The sequence below is a fragment of the Serinus canaria genome, chromosome 4 (genome assembly GCF_022539315.1).
Source record: "Serinus canaria isolate serCan28SL12 chromosome 4, serCan2020, whole genome shotgun sequence".
Lineage (NCBI taxonomy): Eukaryota > Metazoa > Chordata > Aves > Passeriformes > Fringillidae > Serinus > Serinus canaria.
The window spans coordinates 64,515,278-64,534,052 of record NC_066317.1 but is presented as its reverse complement, the minus strand read 5'-3'; the positions used below and the strand labels follow the sequence as shown (position 1 = coordinate 64,534,052).

At 41.0% G+C, this 18,775-nt stretch overlaps 1 protein-coding gene across 1 annotated transcript in view; it reads left to right on the top strand.

Annotated features, from left to right (window-relative positions):
* The first annotated feature begins 3,093 nt into the window (after nucleotides 1-3,093).
* UVSSA (UV stimulated scaffold protein A) overlaps nucleotides 3,094-18,775 on the top strand; it is a 45,566-nt gene continuing 29,884 nt past the window's right edge. Inside the window, exons 1-6 of the mRNA XM_009098764.4 lie at nucleotides 3,094-3,362; nucleotides 3,597-3,927; nucleotides 7,372-7,492; nucleotides 8,655-9,080; nucleotides 10,161-10,270; nucleotides 10,499-10,627. Of these exons, the coding sequence (XP_009097012.2) occupies nucleotides 3,265-3,362; nucleotides 3,597-3,927; nucleotides 7,372-7,492; nucleotides 8,655-9,080; nucleotides 10,161-10,270; nucleotides 10,499-10,627 (1,215 nt within the window). The 5' untranslated portion in view covers nucleotides 3,094-3,264. The remainder of the gene's footprint in view (nucleotides 3,363-3,596; nucleotides 3,928-7,371; nucleotides 7,493-8,654; nucleotides 9,081-10,160; nucleotides 10,271-10,498; nucleotides 10,628-18,775) is intronic.

Genomic DNA, 18,775 nt, shown 5'->3' with positions numbered 1-18,775 from the left:
CAAAAGCATTGTTAGTGGACAAAATTCTGAAGTTTTTCTTTGCCTACAGGTTTGGCCAAAGGTACTGAACCAACTGAAAATGACCTCTGGATGGACCAACTGGTCCTGTCTGGAGATACCTTCCTGTAGGAGAACATTCCCACTGCAAATGCCTCCTGCCAACAGTGATAGCACTGGGTGTTCTGGAGAGCTGGTGGAAGGACAGTGCTTCTGGAAGAGTCTGTGCTCCTGCAAGGTGTCACTCACAAAGTGTCACCACGTTGCTCTTGCTGAGGTCTCAGTACAGACATATGAAATGCAACTCCTGGATTCAACAATCCCCATAACATGAAGCTACAGACACAGGCTTTGCTGAAACCAGGTGTAAACAAAAAAACCACTGAACTCTGAGGCTCTGAAGGGATATCAGCTGGTGTTCAGCCCTCCCTCTGCACAACACAGTGCTCTGTGTTCCCCTCCATGGAACAGCCCAGCCCAGCTGGGGAAAGTCAATGCAGGTGCAAAGTTTGTGAGTTTTGCAGCTGAGTGGATTTTTTAGTGTTCAGGCTCTCTTCAGCCTTTTATCAGCCTGGTCCAGATGAAGAGAGTATGGAAATAATTGAATGATGGGTAGTTGCCATTTTCATTAAAAAGTAGAAGGGAAAAGGAGACTCAGCAACTTCAGCCAACACAATTTTATGTAATTGTCTTTGATTTTAACAAATAAATAAATAAATAGCCTGGCTCTCATTGGGATTTGCCTAAGGGACTATCCTGAATGAGTTACACAACTCAGCACTCATTCATTCATCAACTGATTCTTTGCAAAACCATACGGCTCCTTGCAGGGATTTCTTTAAACATTATGCAAAAGTATGAAATCAGTGCCTTTGTAGATGCTAAGTCTGTTGCTTGAGGCTCATTTTGAAATTCCATTTCCAGATAGCACAGCAATGCTCCTTTTGCAAGTCATACCCTAACAGAAAGCAGTTGTTCTGGCACTTTCAATCAAATGAAGAAAAGAAATAGACATAAACAGTGAGAGAGTAAACTGATCTAAACTTTACAGATGAGCTGCACTGCTCTGCGTGACTTTCACATGGAAATGCACTGTGCTTGATGGAAGGCAATGGGGAAAGGATAAACCTTATGAAAAAGTAGGATGTCAATGGTTTCATGCATTGAGTCAGAAATAGCAGAGCCCTGCAAAATGTATGTATTCACTTACTGCAGTAAATCTGGTTGAAGACATGAGTCCACGTGAAAAATGCCAATCACTTGTTTTTAAGATTTTAAGAGTTTAATAATAATAAAATGGTTATAAAAATAGCAATATAATTCGAGTAATAATAATTTGAAAATTAGGATTAGGACAATACGAGACAATAAAAACAAAGAGTTATGGACATGCGGGTACCTTTTTCTGGGCAAAATAAGCCTGAAAAAGGACCCACGTTAACAGAGGATTAACCCTTAAAAGCAATAGCCTGTTGCATATTCATACACCTCATACATGATGCATAAATTCCATTCAAACAAAGGATTCTGTCTGGTCAGTGTCAGCTTCTTCCTCTGAATCCTAAGCGAGGCAGGAAGAAGTTAGTTTCTTCTAATAAGAGAGAAATAAATTCTTTTTCTCTGAAAGATTTAGGTGTCCTGTGGCTGCTATCTCGGTGCAAGCTCTTTCTTTAAAAAAAGTATGTTACATAGCAGAGTTTCTATTTTAACATTATGTTATAACCTAAAACTATATTTAACGCACCACTTAAGAAAATACAGCATAACTTTCTAACATAACACAGATAATGGCTGGCGAAAAGCCAGTCATAAAATACGCATTTTTCACAGTTCCATTCCTAGTGAAAATTGTTCAGTGCCCTCTTTCCCGAGCACAGGAGCCAGCAGACACAGCTGCAGCACCAATCCACACAAACGGCTTCCAACACGTGCCTGAACCGTGGATTAATGGAAATACCTGACAACTAGCTGACACCCTCAAACGGGAACAGACACTTTAGATATCTTCCTTCTTTATTTAGGCTGTTCAAAGTGGGGGTACCTGCAAGGTCTTGTTCATTCCCAGGGGTTAAGCAGCACTTGCAGAGCCGGGGGTCTGCAGAGCACACAGACCTGCAGGTTCTGCCAGCAGCGAACCCAGGGCGGCCTCACGATGTCCCACAGCAGAACCGGGCCTGTGGGGGTGGCACACACTTTTGTGACACTTTTGTGGCGGTGCAGCAACGCCCAGGGTCGGGCCCCTCACGACAAGAAGGACCCTGAGGTGCTGGAGTCTGCCCAGAGATCGGGACGGGGCTGGGGAAGGCTCTGGAGCACAAGAGCTGCGAGGGGCGGCTGAGGGCGCTGGGGGGCCCAAAAGAGGCTCGGAGGGACCTTGTGGATCTCTGCGGTTCCCTGCCAAGAGCTGGAGGCCAGGAGGGGATCGGGCTCTGCCGCCAGGCAAACAGCGACAGGACGAGAGGACAGCTCTAAGGCGCGCCAGGGGAGCTTTAGGCTGACATTAGGAGGAATTTCTTCACAGAAAGGCTGACTGCACCTTGGCACGGGCTGTCCAGGGAAGTGTTTAAAAAAAAACTGGAACGGTGCTGTTTGGTTGGTGTCGATGATTCGGAGGTGTAACTGACTCTGTGATAAGCAGGGGCGCTGTGTGGCGGCTGCTCGCCCCTCCAGGCGGGTTAAACACAGCATCCCCTCATACAAAACCGGCGGGCTCGGATTAAACACAACATCCCCTCACACAAAACCGGCGGACTCAGGTTAAACACAACATCCCCTCACACAAAAAAGGGGCGCGGCTCCTTTAAGGCTTCCCCCGCCCTACCCCGGCTGCGCTTCCGGGTGCTGGCACATCACGTGAGCGGGGGGGGATGGTAGGTGCCGGGAGGGGGGGAAGGAAGGTACCACCCGCCGGGGCGGGGGAAGCAGCACCCTATAGGGGGCGTGGTCTTCGGGGGGGGGGCGCGGGCTCAGCACTCGATGGGAGCAGCTTCATGTGGGCGTGGCTCCACAAGGGCGTGTGTTCCCTGAGGGGCGGGGCCCATGCAAGAGGCGCGGCCGCGTGAGGGGCGGGGTTTTCTCAGGGGCGGGGTTTCCCCAGGGGCGGGGCTCCGCTGAGAGCCGGAAGATGGCGCCGCCCAGACTCGGTCGGGCCCGTCGGCGCTGGTTCCCGTCGGCTGGGCCCGTCGGGTTCCCGGCCGGGGCTCCCCCGCCTTGAGGGACCTTCGGGGCGGGTGTCCCGCTAGCTCCGGTGCCTTGGTGCCGGCGGAGATGGACCAGCGCCTGGCTGAGCTGGTGGAGGAGCTCACCACCTCGGGGGAGCCGCGGCTGGAGCCCGGCAGGATGAAGGAGCTGAAGAAAATCTGCAAGTACGGCCGGAGGGAGGGACAGAGCCGGGCCCGCTGTTGTCCCCAGGTCGGCAGTCCCGGGCGGAGCCGCCCCGAGCGCTGCTCCTGGGGCCTGCTGTGGGGACAGGGTGCTGCCAGCACAGAAGCTGCTCACTTAACATTTAAAATAAATTACGTCCCCGCGCTTAGGTTTTCACGTGCTGAGCGTCTTTTTAAATATCTCCCCTCCTTTTCCTTCATTTTCTCCGTGCTCAGATCGTCGGAGGAACACATCAGCCACGCATACCACCTGCTGCTGACGCGGCTCCGAGAGGAGCACGCCGAGATGCGCTTCTCCTCCTTCCAGGTGGTGCAGGAGTTGTTCGCCAGGTCCCACCACTTCAGGACGCTGCTCATCTCCAACTTCCAGGAGTTCCTGGAGCTCACGGTGGGCATAGACCACGAGCAGCCGCTTCCCCCGCCCAAGGAGGTGGCGCAGAAGCTGAGGAAAGAAGCCATCAAGGCAGTGCAGGACTGGCACGAGAAATACGGGGAAGCCTACAAGCAGCTTTCCCTGGGATACCACTTCCTAAAGCAGAACAAGAAGGTACTCAGCGTTTTTTATTCCACTGTGTGGTATGAGGTGATGATCACCAGGAGATGTTCAAAGTAAGGAAACCAATAAATGTTAAAAAAAAGAGAAAGCTGCAGGAAATGACAGTGCATTGTAGGAGACCTCCTGTTCAGTATCATCTTTGGGAAACAAACACCAGGCTCTCTGTTCATCTTGCAGTACTGTAGGTATTTAAAACTCTGGTCTCGTACTCCTGGCTGGGCTGTGCCTTTTTCAGGGTGCAAGTGTTGCTCACCAGCTGGCTTTCACCCACTAATTCCTGACTGGAGCCCCAAGGTTTAGCTCTTTTAGGAAGGGCAGTAATGGTCATGCATTAAACTGAAGAAAAACAGCTGTTACATCTTCCTATGGCCAGTTTAAACCAGCTTGATTTTTGTACTGAGCTGCCCAGTTCTAGGTTTCCTTTACTGTACGACTTTGCCAGTCTATGTGCCTGCCACCCTCACCTGCAGTGTTACTGTGCCAGAAAAGAGCTTTTATGAAAGAGAATTTTCATGTAAACCTTAGCTTTTACATGTCACTTCAAGTTACTCTGTTTGGAACATTCTGCTGCTTTAGTCTGTCTTCTGAGGTGCAACAGTGAAATTTGCAACACTATTCTAGCATTCACACTACCTACAATGATAATAACAGGCTTTCAGTAAACATACTGATTTTCTTTCTCTTCACAAAGGAAGATTCAGATTCATTCAGTAGATGAAAAGCTTTTGTGACACGTGGAGTATTTCTGTTGTTCTGGTTCCATAGTAAGCTGATGATGTTCCCTACTGAACTGTGCTGTGCTGGTTTTTTATACAGATTTTGGCATCCACTCACAAAATATGCTTGTCTCTGAATTATCCTTTCTTATCTTGTTTAAGAAAGGAACAAAACTAAATGACAGTGATGAGGAGAAGTGCAAGACTGAGACAAGGGGGCTTTACCATGTAATTCAGATTCACCCAGTTGAACACAAGTGTACAACAGCTCTGCTGAAGTGTGGTAGGTCTGTCTGTGCTCCTGGGGTCAGTGGCTGCTTCCCAGTAACAACTGGGGGATCGCTCTCCAGGTTTTGAACAAGCTGTGCTATTTTCTAGAGCAGCTGGATTTGAGCTCCTCTACAAACATTAATATCAGTAGAAGCAATCTCAGTTTGGTAACTCTTGTACTCAAAGACTTGATATGAGCCAAGTGGCCTTTTGCCAACTTAATGTTTGAAGTGTGAGAAGTAACCAAAAGTTTTGAGGAGGCATTTGCTACTTTTTTTTGTAGTAAAATACATCACTGTTGAGTTTTACTGGTTTGGCACAGTATTATGGGGCAACTTGGCTGGAGTGTTAGCTCTCTGTGTGGTCCATAGTTGGGTCTTGCTTGGGTTTTTCTTAATGATCACCAAAATCACTCTATAACAGTCAGAAGATGACAACTGCTGCTCTTTTAGGGTGTAAAGCTAGAGAACTCCCCACTCTGTTAATGTTAGTAGGTCAGTAGTAATAGGTACCAAGTAGGTGCCTCTATAAATGTTTGACTTCAAGAGCACTAATGCTTCAGAATACATGAAAGTAATTGTTTTCAAACTCCCATCTCAGAGTTTAAAACAAGAAGAAAGAGGAAAAATATTTCACATATTTCCAAATGTTTATATATTTGGGTGCATGACTCATATTGTAGTATCTTTGTAGCTGAGGAATGCATGGATGGAATTACAGAACAGGATTTCAAACAGATCCATGCAGACTATGGTACTATTGTATTCCAGTATTTTCACAAAAGTTGAATTGTCCAGTAATTGTCTCAGCCTGCTGCTTGGCATCCTTTCAGTTGAGCAGTTTTTTGCTCCTCAAACATTTGGTTCCATAATTGCAGACCAGCAATAAAAGGTTTTATGGTCCTTTTGGTACAGAGAATGGGAAAGAATGGGCAGATGACTCCACTGCAGGTACTCTGGCACCAGGCAGAAGTTGTAGGAGCTGTGTCTGGTTTTCTGTGCAATCCAGTCTGACTGGCAGCAAATGATGACTTCAGTTCCTGAGTTCTGGATCTTTGTTCTGCTTTTGTGGGCAGTGTTGCTCTTTGGGTGCATCTGTTTCTCCCAGTTCTGTGTGAGGAGCTTTGCAAACCTGTAGAAAAATCAGGTCCTGAAAACCAGGAAGGCTCATTTTGGTGATCAGCATGATGCTGTAGGTTGTGAAACCAGATCTTTTCCCTGCCACCCTTCTGCCCACCCATTCTCTACTGAAAAACCAGCTTGGTGAGTGTGCCTATTTCTAAACTGATGGAGACCCTCCATGCCAGTTTCTCTGACAGCTGTTAGAGAAAAACATTTGTGTGACTCCAGAACTTTGTTGTAGGCTGTGGAGAGCCACTAGTGGATGTTGACATGCTTGATCATCTAGCAATGGCAAGAATGACAAACCTTCACTGAGTGCTTGTGATGGAGACATTGCAAGAGAGTCTGTGGGCTGCACAATCAGCAAAGTGCAGGCTTGCTCGGCATTGTCTTTCTGGCAGTTCATAAAAGTCATGTCTAGCAATCAAAGGAAATTCTGTGTTTTTCAAAAGGGTTTCCTTCCACACTGATGCAAGCAAGCCTCCCTTCTTTAAAACAGGAGTGAAATATTTTTTGTGTTTTCAATCCCTTCTAAGACCAAACTAAAAAAACCCCCAAATATTACTAATATTTTAAGAAACAGTGTTTTGAGTTGTTCAGATTGATGTTTATAATTCAACCATAAGGAAGTGAGACTGACTATTTTTTCCCCTCAATATCAAAATCCAACAATGTAGTTGTAAAATCACAAATTAGCTGTTTCTTAATAAAATTGAAGGTCTTCTCTTTTACTTTCCTTTCTTACAAAGTACTTTTTGTAAGTTTTATATCTATATATATATCTCTATATATATGTATATATAGATATATATAGATATATATATATATAGGTATAGATATACACATATGTATACACACACACACATACACACACACTTGTTGTTATAGTGCTTATAAATTTTCCTAAATGTCCTGGTGGACATGGTGTGATGTTTTCATGTAATCTTAACATCTCCCCTGCATAGTCTCTTCCTGCTCATTCTCCCTAACTCCTTGTCTGTGACAGAAGTCTCCCAAAGCCCTGTTTGTTCCTGCACTCTTGATGTGACAATCTAAGGGGTTTCAGGGGTTTGTTTTTCTACCTTATGATTTCCTTTTGAAAGCCATTGATTCTCAACAGTCCTTTATTAGTAGGAGTAAAAACTCTGTTCACAATTGCTGCAGTTATTGATTCAAGGGGGAGAAGAGATAAAGGAAAATGCTGCTGTGCTTCTGGCTGGTGGCTGATGTTACAGGATTTTTCACCACAGATAAGGATCTTAGGAAATGGATTTTCTATATATTTCTTGCAAGGAATGTTACACTTTTTTTCTTAATTTCCTCCTTAGGTGGATTTTCAGGATGTGCATGCCAGAACTGTGGCTGAAAGGAGGAGGGAAGAGGAGAAGCAAAAACGACTGGAGAACATTTACAAAGAAAAAGTCAAAAGAACTGAAAAAGAAATGGAAGGTTGGTTGCTTTGCTTCTTTTAGTGCATTTTTGGTTTGGTTTTTTCTTTGTTTATTCATAAAGCAACCTTTTTTAAAGTTATATAAAATAAATTGAGAGAATAGCTATCCAGATAATAGCTGACCACAGAAAGCAGAAATACTGCATTTGTTGGAGCTCAGTCCTCCCTTTCTCTCACCTAAGGAATATCAGGGAAAGAAGTGACTGTCACCTGAGTTTAGTAGGAAGAGATGGAAAAGAAAGAAAATGTTATCAAGTAAACATCTGGTCTCTAATTCAGTAAAGTATGAGTGCATCACCCCAAGTAAACAAATTTTGAGACTTTTTGGAGCTAATGACTTAATTTCTGTTAGGCACAGACTTCCCAATGCCTTGTTGGCCCATGGCACTACTTATATATTCAGTCACTGTGTTCCAGAAATACAGGCAATGGTCTGCACGGGAATCCTGGATGCAGTGTAGGATAACTGTGAAAAGTGTCACAGTGCAGATAGAAAATGTAACTGGGGCCTGAGACTCTGAGCCATATGTGCATAACAGACTCATTTCTGTCACCCCAAAGAACAACAGAGATAGTAAGTATATTATGCTGCAGTTTAAAGGGTTATTTAATTAAATTATGTTGGTGTATGTAATGCATGCAATTGTGTCTGCATTGATTTTGCATGCTGGAAATGTTTTCATGCACTAGAGTGGAATTTTAAAGAGGTATAACTTTTTTAAAGTAACTTGTATCAGTAGCATCTCTTTGAGCAATGATATACATTCATGGCTATTCCTACACACAGCATTAAAATTCATGGGTGTAGAATGAATATCCACCAACATCACTAAGAATATCGCATTGAACCTTGTTTTCCTTCTAATTCTATGAAGCACTTGAGTCATCTTTACATAGTGAAATTTTAGAGAGGCTAAGGAAAGGAGGAGCCCTGATTCTACATGTCTGCCATGTAGATTCTGACTTTCTAGATTTGCTGCTTAGGGATTGTCACTTTTACAAGGACAATTTCTGCAGAAGAGGAAGATCTGTATGGCTCAATTGTCACTGGAGAAATGGATTCTCCCTTTGGCAGTCATATGTGCTTTGTACCTGTGTGTCTGCTCTGGAGACATTAACATTTTTACAGTATCTAACAATTTAACAATTGTGTCTTGATAGAAATGTCCCACGAGATTGCTGATACACTGACAGAGATGGAAAACTGTTTCCAGCTGCTGATGCCAGATCCTTTCAATTTTGGGGTGAACGAGATTGACCCAGAGCTCAGCAAACCAACATCTGCTAATGAAACCAGACCTGCATCCTCCTTGTCCTCCCAGGGGGAAGTGACCCCATCCTCTTTGGGGTGCATGGATGATGAGCAGCCATGCTGCAGCAAGGACATTCTTCCTGTTTCTCAGTGTGTTACAACTGATGGAAACAAAGAGGCAGATGAGAAACCTGAGCAAGAAGAGCTGGATGGAGGCACATGCTTGGACATTCAATACAGTGACCCTGCTCTCCATGATGATGATTACCAGACTTTTGTTAGGAACCATGGGCTTATTTCACATAAATATACTCTAGACCTTGAAATCTCCACAGGTACCTGGAAAAACTTCTGACATGTAGCTGGAGGCAGCCTTTCTGAAGTGTTTTGTGCTTGTGGCTTTGGTTTTGTTTCTGTTACTTAAATGCTGTGGTTACTGGACAGCATTTTGCCTTGGTATTCCTGGAAACCACCTTGATTTTTTTTTTTTAAATTTATTTTTTTATTTTTCTGTTTCTGGTTCCTCTAGTAACTGTTCTTAGTTTTGGGTGTTCTTGTGTGTGATTAACAGATTTCATTAATTACCTTCTAAGACTGAACTTTTGTAATAGTTGTTGCAAGCCCATTATAGCACTTCATAGTATCTCTAATGAGTCTTTTGTGTTTAAAAACAATCTGTTTATCAAATACAATTTTCTTCCTCTTTGCTATTCACTTCTTTCTCTCTGTAGCTGGGGAATAAGCTGCTAGCTTAAAAATCTTACTACTGAGTGTTTCTGAAATTTTCCTTGCAAGAAAGTAAGTAGTTTTGCTAGCAAGTCATTACACCATTTTTGTATAACTTTGCTTGTGTGAGTTACTTGTAGAAAAATCAGGATGGTTTGTGTTTTGGAAGTCTCTTACAATTCCTGTCCTAAGGGAATTCCATGTGCAGACAGTAAGGGTGATGTCTGCTTCTCTTTTTGCTGACAGCAATGGGTGAAAAGTATAACTTTCACTTGGATAATGGCATACATGCCTTCTTTGGCAATCCAGTCCCTGTTACTACCAGGGTAGGGATTATTTTGTATTGAACATGAAGAAATTAGTACAATAAGGCCAGTTCATTTGAACTTGGGACAAGATGTAATGAAAATAGTAAAACTGAATTTGTCTGTGGTTTATTTCATCATCCTTAGTAATGATGGCTTAACAACTCTTTCTGGCATGTTGGACTGAACACTTTTCATATTTTCCTCAGATTTTTTTCAGTGTGTGGATAGTAATAGAATAATTAATACTGAGCAGAGAAGCATTCTGATGTTTGTAACTCTCCCTGAAGTAATCAAATGTCTTAGAGTAATTTGCCTTCTTTAGCTCCTGTAGTGAAGATACCATAACTGTCATGTACTAACTCTTTTCCCCTGTTTGAGCAGATATAAAAGTGCAAGAGAATGAAGATAATACTGCCATCATAAACAGTGTCATGGATGCTCACAAACTTCTCAGAAATAAGTTCTGGCCTTCTGTGCAGTCCTGGATTCAGGTGGGATAAAGAGATAATTTTTTTTTCATTTTTTAATAAAAAGATGGTGAAACAAGGACTGGGATACAGTAAAGCTTGAGAGAGAGTTTGGCTTCACTAGTTGCTATTAGTTTTTATAGGTAGAAAATGAATTGGCTTCACTAATTGTCACTTGTACAACAAAGGAATCTGTGATGTTGTTTAGATAAAACTAGAAGAAAATAAGGAAGTTGTTTTCTTGGTTTGCAGCTGCTTACCAGAGCAGGAGTCAATGACGATCGGCTAAGACGTGCCATTGAACTCAAGAATAAAATGGAGACTGCTATGAAGAAATACAAGGAAATGGACATTTCCTTTAAAGCAAGAAAAAGAAAAGTGGTGAGTTTCTTAAAATTCTGTTTCACTAGAGAGGACCATTAGTAAAGTTTAGCTTGTTTACAGAAAAATGCTCTTTCTCTTAAGCCCTAACCAGGGAAACTTTTCAACACAGGTTTTATTGTAAAGTATGTTAATTCAGCTGATTGTAGGTTGCCTCAAGGAGCAGTAAACACCTGTTTAATATTCCAGGGGCCTGGTTATTAGACCAAAACTGTTTAAGGCATCGCTGTTGTTGTTTAGGATAGAGAAGTGGGTAAGTGCAGATTTTATTTACTCTTGGTTGCTTTATGTGTAACCCTGTTAAATCCTCAGCTTCTTTTGTGCCTATTTCTCGATAGACACTGTACTGCTCACGTTCTTTCACAATTTGCTAAACTCTGAGAGTCTGTCAGTTCAGAAAAGTAAATGTTACGTAGCATTTACTCTGTACTAAACATGTAATGTGATTAAGGTTATCATAGGAAAGTTTAGAGCATCAAACTCATTTCACAGAGATTAACTACCTATGACAGTTCTTGTGAAACAGGTAGACTTTGTGAATAAACAGAGGCTGAAAGGTCAAATACATTATTCAGATCCAAAAAGGAGTTTATGGCCTGTTTATATAGATAAAAAGCAGAGCTGCATGATACTAATTTCTGTTGGCTGTGGTGAAATGAAATAACTGCATAGCTTGACATAAAAATAAGTGCTTTGGGTCAGAGTCCAGTGTAGAGTCTGGTTTGGATTTACTGGATTGCAAGGATTTGATCTAAATTGAGCTAAATTGTGTAGCCTCATTTAGCCATGACTGAGTGTTGTAGACTTTGCCTTCATTGTACAAATGAAGCTAAATCAAGATTAATCTGGTTCATCATCTTAACACCTTCTGATGTGCCACACCAGTCAAAAATGCCAACTCTGAATGAAAAGTACTGAAAGGCTGTCTTGTCAGAGGCTTTTGTCTCCAGTGAAATATGTGTGCTACCTTTATGCAACCAGCTATGAAGGAATCCAGACATCTGCTGTCATTCCTGCCATTTGCTTGACAGGACTTCATTTGCTGCACCTCTGCATGCAATATTGGTTGCTATATTTCTTGTAAGATATAAAAGACATTCAAGCCTTGATTTTTGTGTGTGTGTGAATGTGCACGTGTGTGTGTGTTTAGAGTGGTATTGTTGCCACTTAGGAGAGTGACCAATGCTGTCTCCATGCTTATATAGCATGTTTAGAACTAATATCTATAATAATTTGAAAGCTAATAAATTCCATTGCTAAAAGGGCGAAAAGACAGGAAGCACATAATGCTCACAGTACTTTCAAAATGAAGCAATGGAGACTGAGTTAACTTAGGCATTGAAAACAATATATAAATATTCCTAGGGTTTTCCTCCAGTGGAAAATAACCAAATTTAATGTTAGTGCTGAGCTATTTTAAATTTATAACCTGAACACAGAGAGCTTTGTACAGCAGAAGGAAACTGCATAAATTATATTTTATTCATGTGTCAGATGACTTTATTGAAACATAAAAACATTGCAAATTGGGAGTCTAGTAGAACAAAATAAACAGGATCTCTTAGGCCTTGGTTATTGAATCCCCATCTGTCAAATATTTGCGTGTCAGCATGTGAAACACTGCACACATCTCCTCTTCACTTGAGCATTACTGCCTGGGTTAGGTGTTGGGGCTTTGTCCAGGTGTCCTTGGACCTCTTGCCATGCCAGTTTTGCTGTCTTCTGTATCTCTGAAGCCAAGAGAGCAGTAGTGACAGCCTGGCTGTCCTGCACAGCCCTGGCTCCCAGCCCCCCTGTCCTTCCAGAGCTTTACAGATGGGATTTGTTGGCACATAGGACCAGCAAGTGCTGGACCTGCTCGTGTGTGGAGATACGCAGAGATGGAGATGGAGGGGAGAGTGTGAATCAATGGCTGAGTGCAGAGGTTCCCATGTGGATTGGTTTGTGGGTGGTCTGTGCCATCTCTGTGTTTGGACAGGATGGCAGTTCTGCACTCTGAGGTAGCTGTATCCTTAACTGGAGATTGTAAAGGTGAATTGTTTGTGTACTTGCTCATTTCGTTACTATCCTGCACCACAGTAAGCCATTCTTTCAGGGAGAGAGGGGTTTTATTTAATTAGCAAATATAAAACAGAGTGACAGGGTCTTGGCAACTTGGCTGGGGACTTGGGCTTGTCCATTCTCCTGGGACTTTTTGCCTTTTCTTCATGCTCAGTCTCCATGCTTCTGTGGTCACTGATTTTCCCCCTTTTCATCTGTTCTACTCTGTGTTTTGTTTCTGTTCTGTCTGGGAACAGAGGGAGTAAAGTCTTTACCCATCCTCAAACTGAGATCAAGAAAGTTGATAAAGGGAAAGGTTTGTTGAGAAACAGTGAAACTGGTGATTTATTACTGTGAACTCTACTATAACTCTCAATCCCACGGAGATTTAAATTGCCGCTTCAAAGAGGGAAGGTCCTGGGATGCCTTACATTTGCCATGTGTCATTGCTACTCTCTTTTAGCTGATCAGTTACACATGGATATGGTGGAAATGCAAATAATTGTATATATCTGGAGTAAGTCTTGATGCTGCAGTTTAATGTGAATATACCAGCAATGTAGCTTGATGTAAATTACACTGAGAGCAAGAAATTGGTGGTTTCGTAGCCTGATTCCACAGAAGAAATATGTGTTCGGTTCACAAGGTGTGTGCTTTTGGCAATCCTTGTTATTACATCCATGCTTTCCATTGTTTCTCATTTCATTTTCCATATCACAGAGCACAAGCCTCCAAGGCAGGTGCCTTTGGCAGTCAGGGCCTGTTACATAATTAGCATAAGTTACTTTCTCAGAAGTTCTTTTCTGCCTTTATCTTTACTGAAAAATGAAAATGTCAAACTGCTTTTCAAACCACAGGAGAACTTCCTGGAGGTTTAGGGAACTTCCCTTATACAAAGTCTCTTGAAGGAAAGCACAGAACTTTATACAGTGAGACACTTTGACTTAAAATGGTTTATAGTGACATGAGCTATAACCACTTCAACTTTTCTCCTCCATGAGAGTGAAGAACACAAACCATCAGAGAGTCTTAAATACAAGGAGGGCCATCATTTCTGTGTGACACACTCTGCCAGCACGAGCAGCCTGGGTTTTGTGCTTGCCTCTCAGGAGCTGTGGGAGGAGAGGGAAAAGAAAAACAAAGGTTATCCTTTAACTGTCTAGAAACAAATCCCTTGAAGCAGATTTTATAATTATTAATACATCCCAGTTGCCCAGTCCACACATTCCCCATTCCTACTGCTGTGCTCCCAATAGATCAGAAGTCAAGGCATTTTTTACAAGCTGTTACTTTTTCAAGTGGGTGGAGAGTGGACAAAAAAAATCACTGACTACCTGTATTGGTCAAAGGCAGATGAGTTTTTGTGTGCTTACATGGGTTATGTTCACTGTAGTTAAATCCTTGTTTGGGGTGTCTGGTTTCTGACAGGAAGTGCATTTTGAGAGTATAAACAGTTTGAGGGTTTTGATGCTTCATTTTTCTGTGAATTTGGGTTTTGGCTGAATCCGGGTGAAGAGGATGGGAGCTGTAAAAAGGCTTTTATTTCACGGTAGCAGGGTGCTCAGACAGGAGCCTTTCTTCACCGAGGGCCTGCTCAGGATAATTCCAGTGCCCAGTAGAGGGAGTGCAAACTGCATGCTCCACATTTTTCTCTGTGCCGCCTTGATCCAGAGCCTGCCATCTGCTCAGTCTGTGTTTCCAGGCAAACTTACTACAACAGCAACACCAGAGACATTTCAAGTTAATTCTCGACTCCGTGAATTATTGTAAAAGTACAGTTGTAATTATTGGCTCAGATTGGTGTTTAAATGGACACTACTGTTTCCAGACTTTAATTCTTTTGCAGGAATAACTTATGATCAAATTGTTCTTAATTTTTTTTTTCTGGTAAGATATAGATTTGTTTCTCAGTGTCTTCTTCCTTTTCTTATAATACTGGAATTTAATTTTTTTCTTGTTTTATGTCTGATTTGCTGCTGATCATTTGCAAATGATCTTGCAATTTTAGAGAGGATGAGTATGTTCTATATTTTAAATCATGCACGCCACCTTTCACTTACATCTTTTCCATAAAGACTTACCCATTAGGATAATACTTGAAATCCTGACATTGTTAGTAGAAATGTAGCTCATTAGCTGGATTTTGTACACTCAAAGTATGCTTATGTCTTATGTGATTACCTTGGGAAGCCATGGAAGATTTAGTACTGAGGCTGGCTAAAACTTGGGCAGACAGAATCCAGGAGGAAAGATGATGTGAGGAACATCCCATTCATGTGTCTGTCAGCAGAGGGATCATTTAACAGACCTGTTACACTTTGAATTTTAAATTTCAAGTTACAATAACAACCAGGGGTATATAGTTTTTCATTAACTGTATTCATTACTTTGTTTCACCTTTCCTTATCTTCTGTCAAATCTAAGCATGTGCTTGGATTTATTCGTGTACTTAATTTTATCCATGTGAAACATCTGGTTGAACTCAATAATGCCATTAATAATTAGATTTGGAGGAGCCTGTCCTTGTGTTGTCCAGAACCTGATACTCAAACCTCACTATAATACAAGTAAGATTTTTTTTCAGAAACATGAATATCATAAAATTGTTACAAATTTACAATTTAAATATTTGCTGCTAATTATTTAGTCCTAAAATACATTAAAAGGTTTAAATTTTGATATATTTTGAATGAAGCTAAGAGTTCTGCCAATTACTTGGTTACAACACTTGCTGATTTTTTTTTCCCCATGTCTTCAACTACAGTTTGGCATTTTAGCAATTTTAATGAGTTGTTTTTTACCTAATAATTTTGTAGCTTTATAACCAGCTCTTTTCAAGTCTGTCTTTTTGTCGAGTTAGTGCCTGCTTTAAGAAAAACAGAGTTGCACTTGAATTTTAGATTTTTTTTTCTGCTTTGGTAGCCATAGAGAATCCAGTCCTGCTGACAGCTCTCTGTAACAGCTCCCTGTACTCACATCCTTACAGTTTTTTTCTCTTGTTCATTTTAGAGAAGTTGTTTCTGGGGGTTAGGTAATTGTCCTCAGTGATCCCTCGCAGTGCCTGAAACCACATTTACTGAAACATGCTCAGACTGTGCAGCAAGAGAGACACCTTTGCAGAGAAGTTTTTTCCCCAGGTGCTGCTTTTTAACAAAAACCCCAGCTCTTAACAAGAAGTTGCCCTATGAAAACTGGAAGCATTTAAGATTTAAATGATAACTTGATGTTGATTGTTAGTATGTTTTCTATAGAGAAATACAGGAATATTTGATCACTATATCGGCATTATACTGAAAGATGTTCTTTACCTGATTTTATACATTGTTAGCATATAATATGGTCAGAATAAATTGTAATATTTATATGGTCAAATTGGTAGCCCAGGCAACATTTAAATGGTTTGGGTTTTTTTGTCTAGGTAATATTTATCAAAAAAAACCAGGTCAACCATAACTGTAAAAGTAAAAACACAGACTATTAAGTGGGTCATACAGATACTTAATGCTCCCTCTTCCCTCCTTCCTAATTGCTGTTATTTTTATTGTCGTGTTTGTCATGTTCTTATTATTTCTGTTAAACGATAACTTTTCAGCTAAAAGAGCTTTCTGGTTTTTTTAAGTTTTAGTAGGATGTAGGACTGATATAAACAAAACACTGTAAAATTAGCCCTCAGAACAGCACTCCCTTGTTAAAGTGTCTGATCAGCTGGGTCATGGGTTTGGTTGGTTTTGTATCTTCCCAATAGCTGAATGTTGCTGTGGTGTGTTTTATGCTTTGCCCTGACCATGCAGCCTGCCAGTGCTATGAAGTTATTAAAAATATCTTGTTATGCAGATCTAGCCATGAATTCTTGGGGCTGTCACTGTGACGACCTCTGAGCCCTGTGTGATTCGCAGGTCGCACAATGCAATTTGGAGCTCCTCTAATAGAGTGGAAAATAAAGGAGGATGTCTCCATCATCAGGTTAACCCTTATGTTAAATACTTAAGTTTTTCAGGCCCAGGGGTCATCTCCCTTGATTCATCTATGAATACTGAGCAGTGTGTACTCTAAGTAGGAGATATAAATTTGCTTCCTGCTTTTTATCCATCCTACCTTACAAGGGGAAATAGTGTATTGAAGTGATTTTTTTTTTGGTGAGGTTCATAGAGGTATATTGCTAAGTGTGTATTTATAAAAATGGAAAAAGAAGAAAAGTTTTAGGCTTGAAACATATATTAATGCATTTAAATTTAGCTGATGAGCAATGTGAAAGTAAATATATCCACATCTAAAATGTCTTTGTACCTGAAATCCACAATCAGAAATACGTGTAAGGTTATGTGTATCTTGCATAGAATAATTTTTTACCTGTCTGTAATTAATTAGGTTTATTCAATTGAGATATGTATTTACCTGTTATTGTTAGACTTGGAAACCTTCAAAAATTCACCTGTTATTGTTAGACCTTGGAAACCTTGGTTTAACTAAAACTGCTGCATCTCTCTTGAATGTGATACTTTCTGGAAAATGTGGACTGTGCAAGAGAACTTTTTTATGTACCTACTTAAGGATTAAGATGATTTATGCAACCACGATTTTGATGGATGGTAGGAGCTCAAGTAGTGAGGTATGAAAATACATCTGAGGATACATCTTGAGTGGTTCTTGCTAAAGAAATACTGAACTTGCCTTGTAATATCTTCCTGAGGTAATAATTCTGTCCAATGTAAGAGTTTTCTAGACTGCCTTTATTTTCTGCCCTCTGAAACTGTGAAGGCACATGCTGGTCCACTGGGTCTCTTGGACATACCAGTTGTTTTGAAAGGATTCATGAAGATGCAGAGTCTTTTGAACTCCTTGCCCCTCCAGGACTGTGAGAATTCTCACAGACTCTTGCTTTAGGGAAAAACTGGTTCATCAGGTAGTTGTTATCTTGCGAAAGCAATTTGGAGCAAGGTATGTTCATTCTCCAGTGTAATTTGGCAAAGTGTTAGGCTGGAACCCTTCAAGCATTTTTACTAACTCTTGGAAATTAGGAAATAATGTGAAAAGTGCATTCCTAAATAAAAGTCAGCCTGGCCAAGATGCTTATGTGCTGTTGAGCAACTACACCTAGAATGAATGGTGATACTTTTACGGGTGAACATAAAATGTGCTTTGCCTGGACCACATATCTAATTTGCAGTCATGGGGTTTGAATTTATGTTCATATCACAGAGTGAAGGGGAGGGAGGCTGCGTGGGAGGTTCTTATAAATACAGCTCTGTTAGTAGTTTGTGTTTTCCTTGTGTTGCACATGAGAAAACTGAAGCATGGTTCTAAAATCTGTCCAAATGCCAGCATTTATTTCCATGTCACCCTGTGATGATATAAAAAAATTGAAAAGGAGGAATGTGTCTTTATTAATTAATATACCCTGTTTGATTGTTCAGTTTCTGTTACTGGCACTGAAGATTTTTACCCCAGTCACTGTTTTCTTACATAAAATATCCCCAAATTTCATTTTAACATGCCTTAAATATGTTTTGGGTTGTGGTTGAATAAAAAACGCATGTGCTTAAGGTTGCCCCTCTAACTAGGTTCTACAGCAATAAATATTCTGGTTCCCTAACCAAAATCTTCTAGAAAAATATTTAGTTGGCTTTGAGTAGATGCACATGAGATATTGGCATGGTGGAATAATTTGCAAGATCTTTCAGTGAGGGTATTAGCATATAAATAGCAGATGCAATGACGACCATCACAGCTGAGTACATTTAATTTTTAGTTTATAAGATAGAATGGGTTTTTAAATGCATAGCCATCAAGCCTGCTGAAAGACAAATGAAGTTTAGAGTTCACTTGTCTGAGGATGCCTTACATCATTTTTTTTTAGAAAAGGGAAACAGGCACGCATAAAACTGAACAAAAGTGATTTCTTGGGTGAAAAGTAATTGAGATTGCAAACCAAGTTAATTAGACCATGCAAAATTTATTTAATGGCCCCAGCTGTAGTTTGCAAGTGGTGTTTTAGTGAGTAGATATGACTTCTTCATGTGCTATCTTTTCTCTTCCTTCTTTTTCTAAAATAATTAGTAGTGGCTGTACATCTAGTCCTATAAACTGATTGCATTGTATATTCCAGTA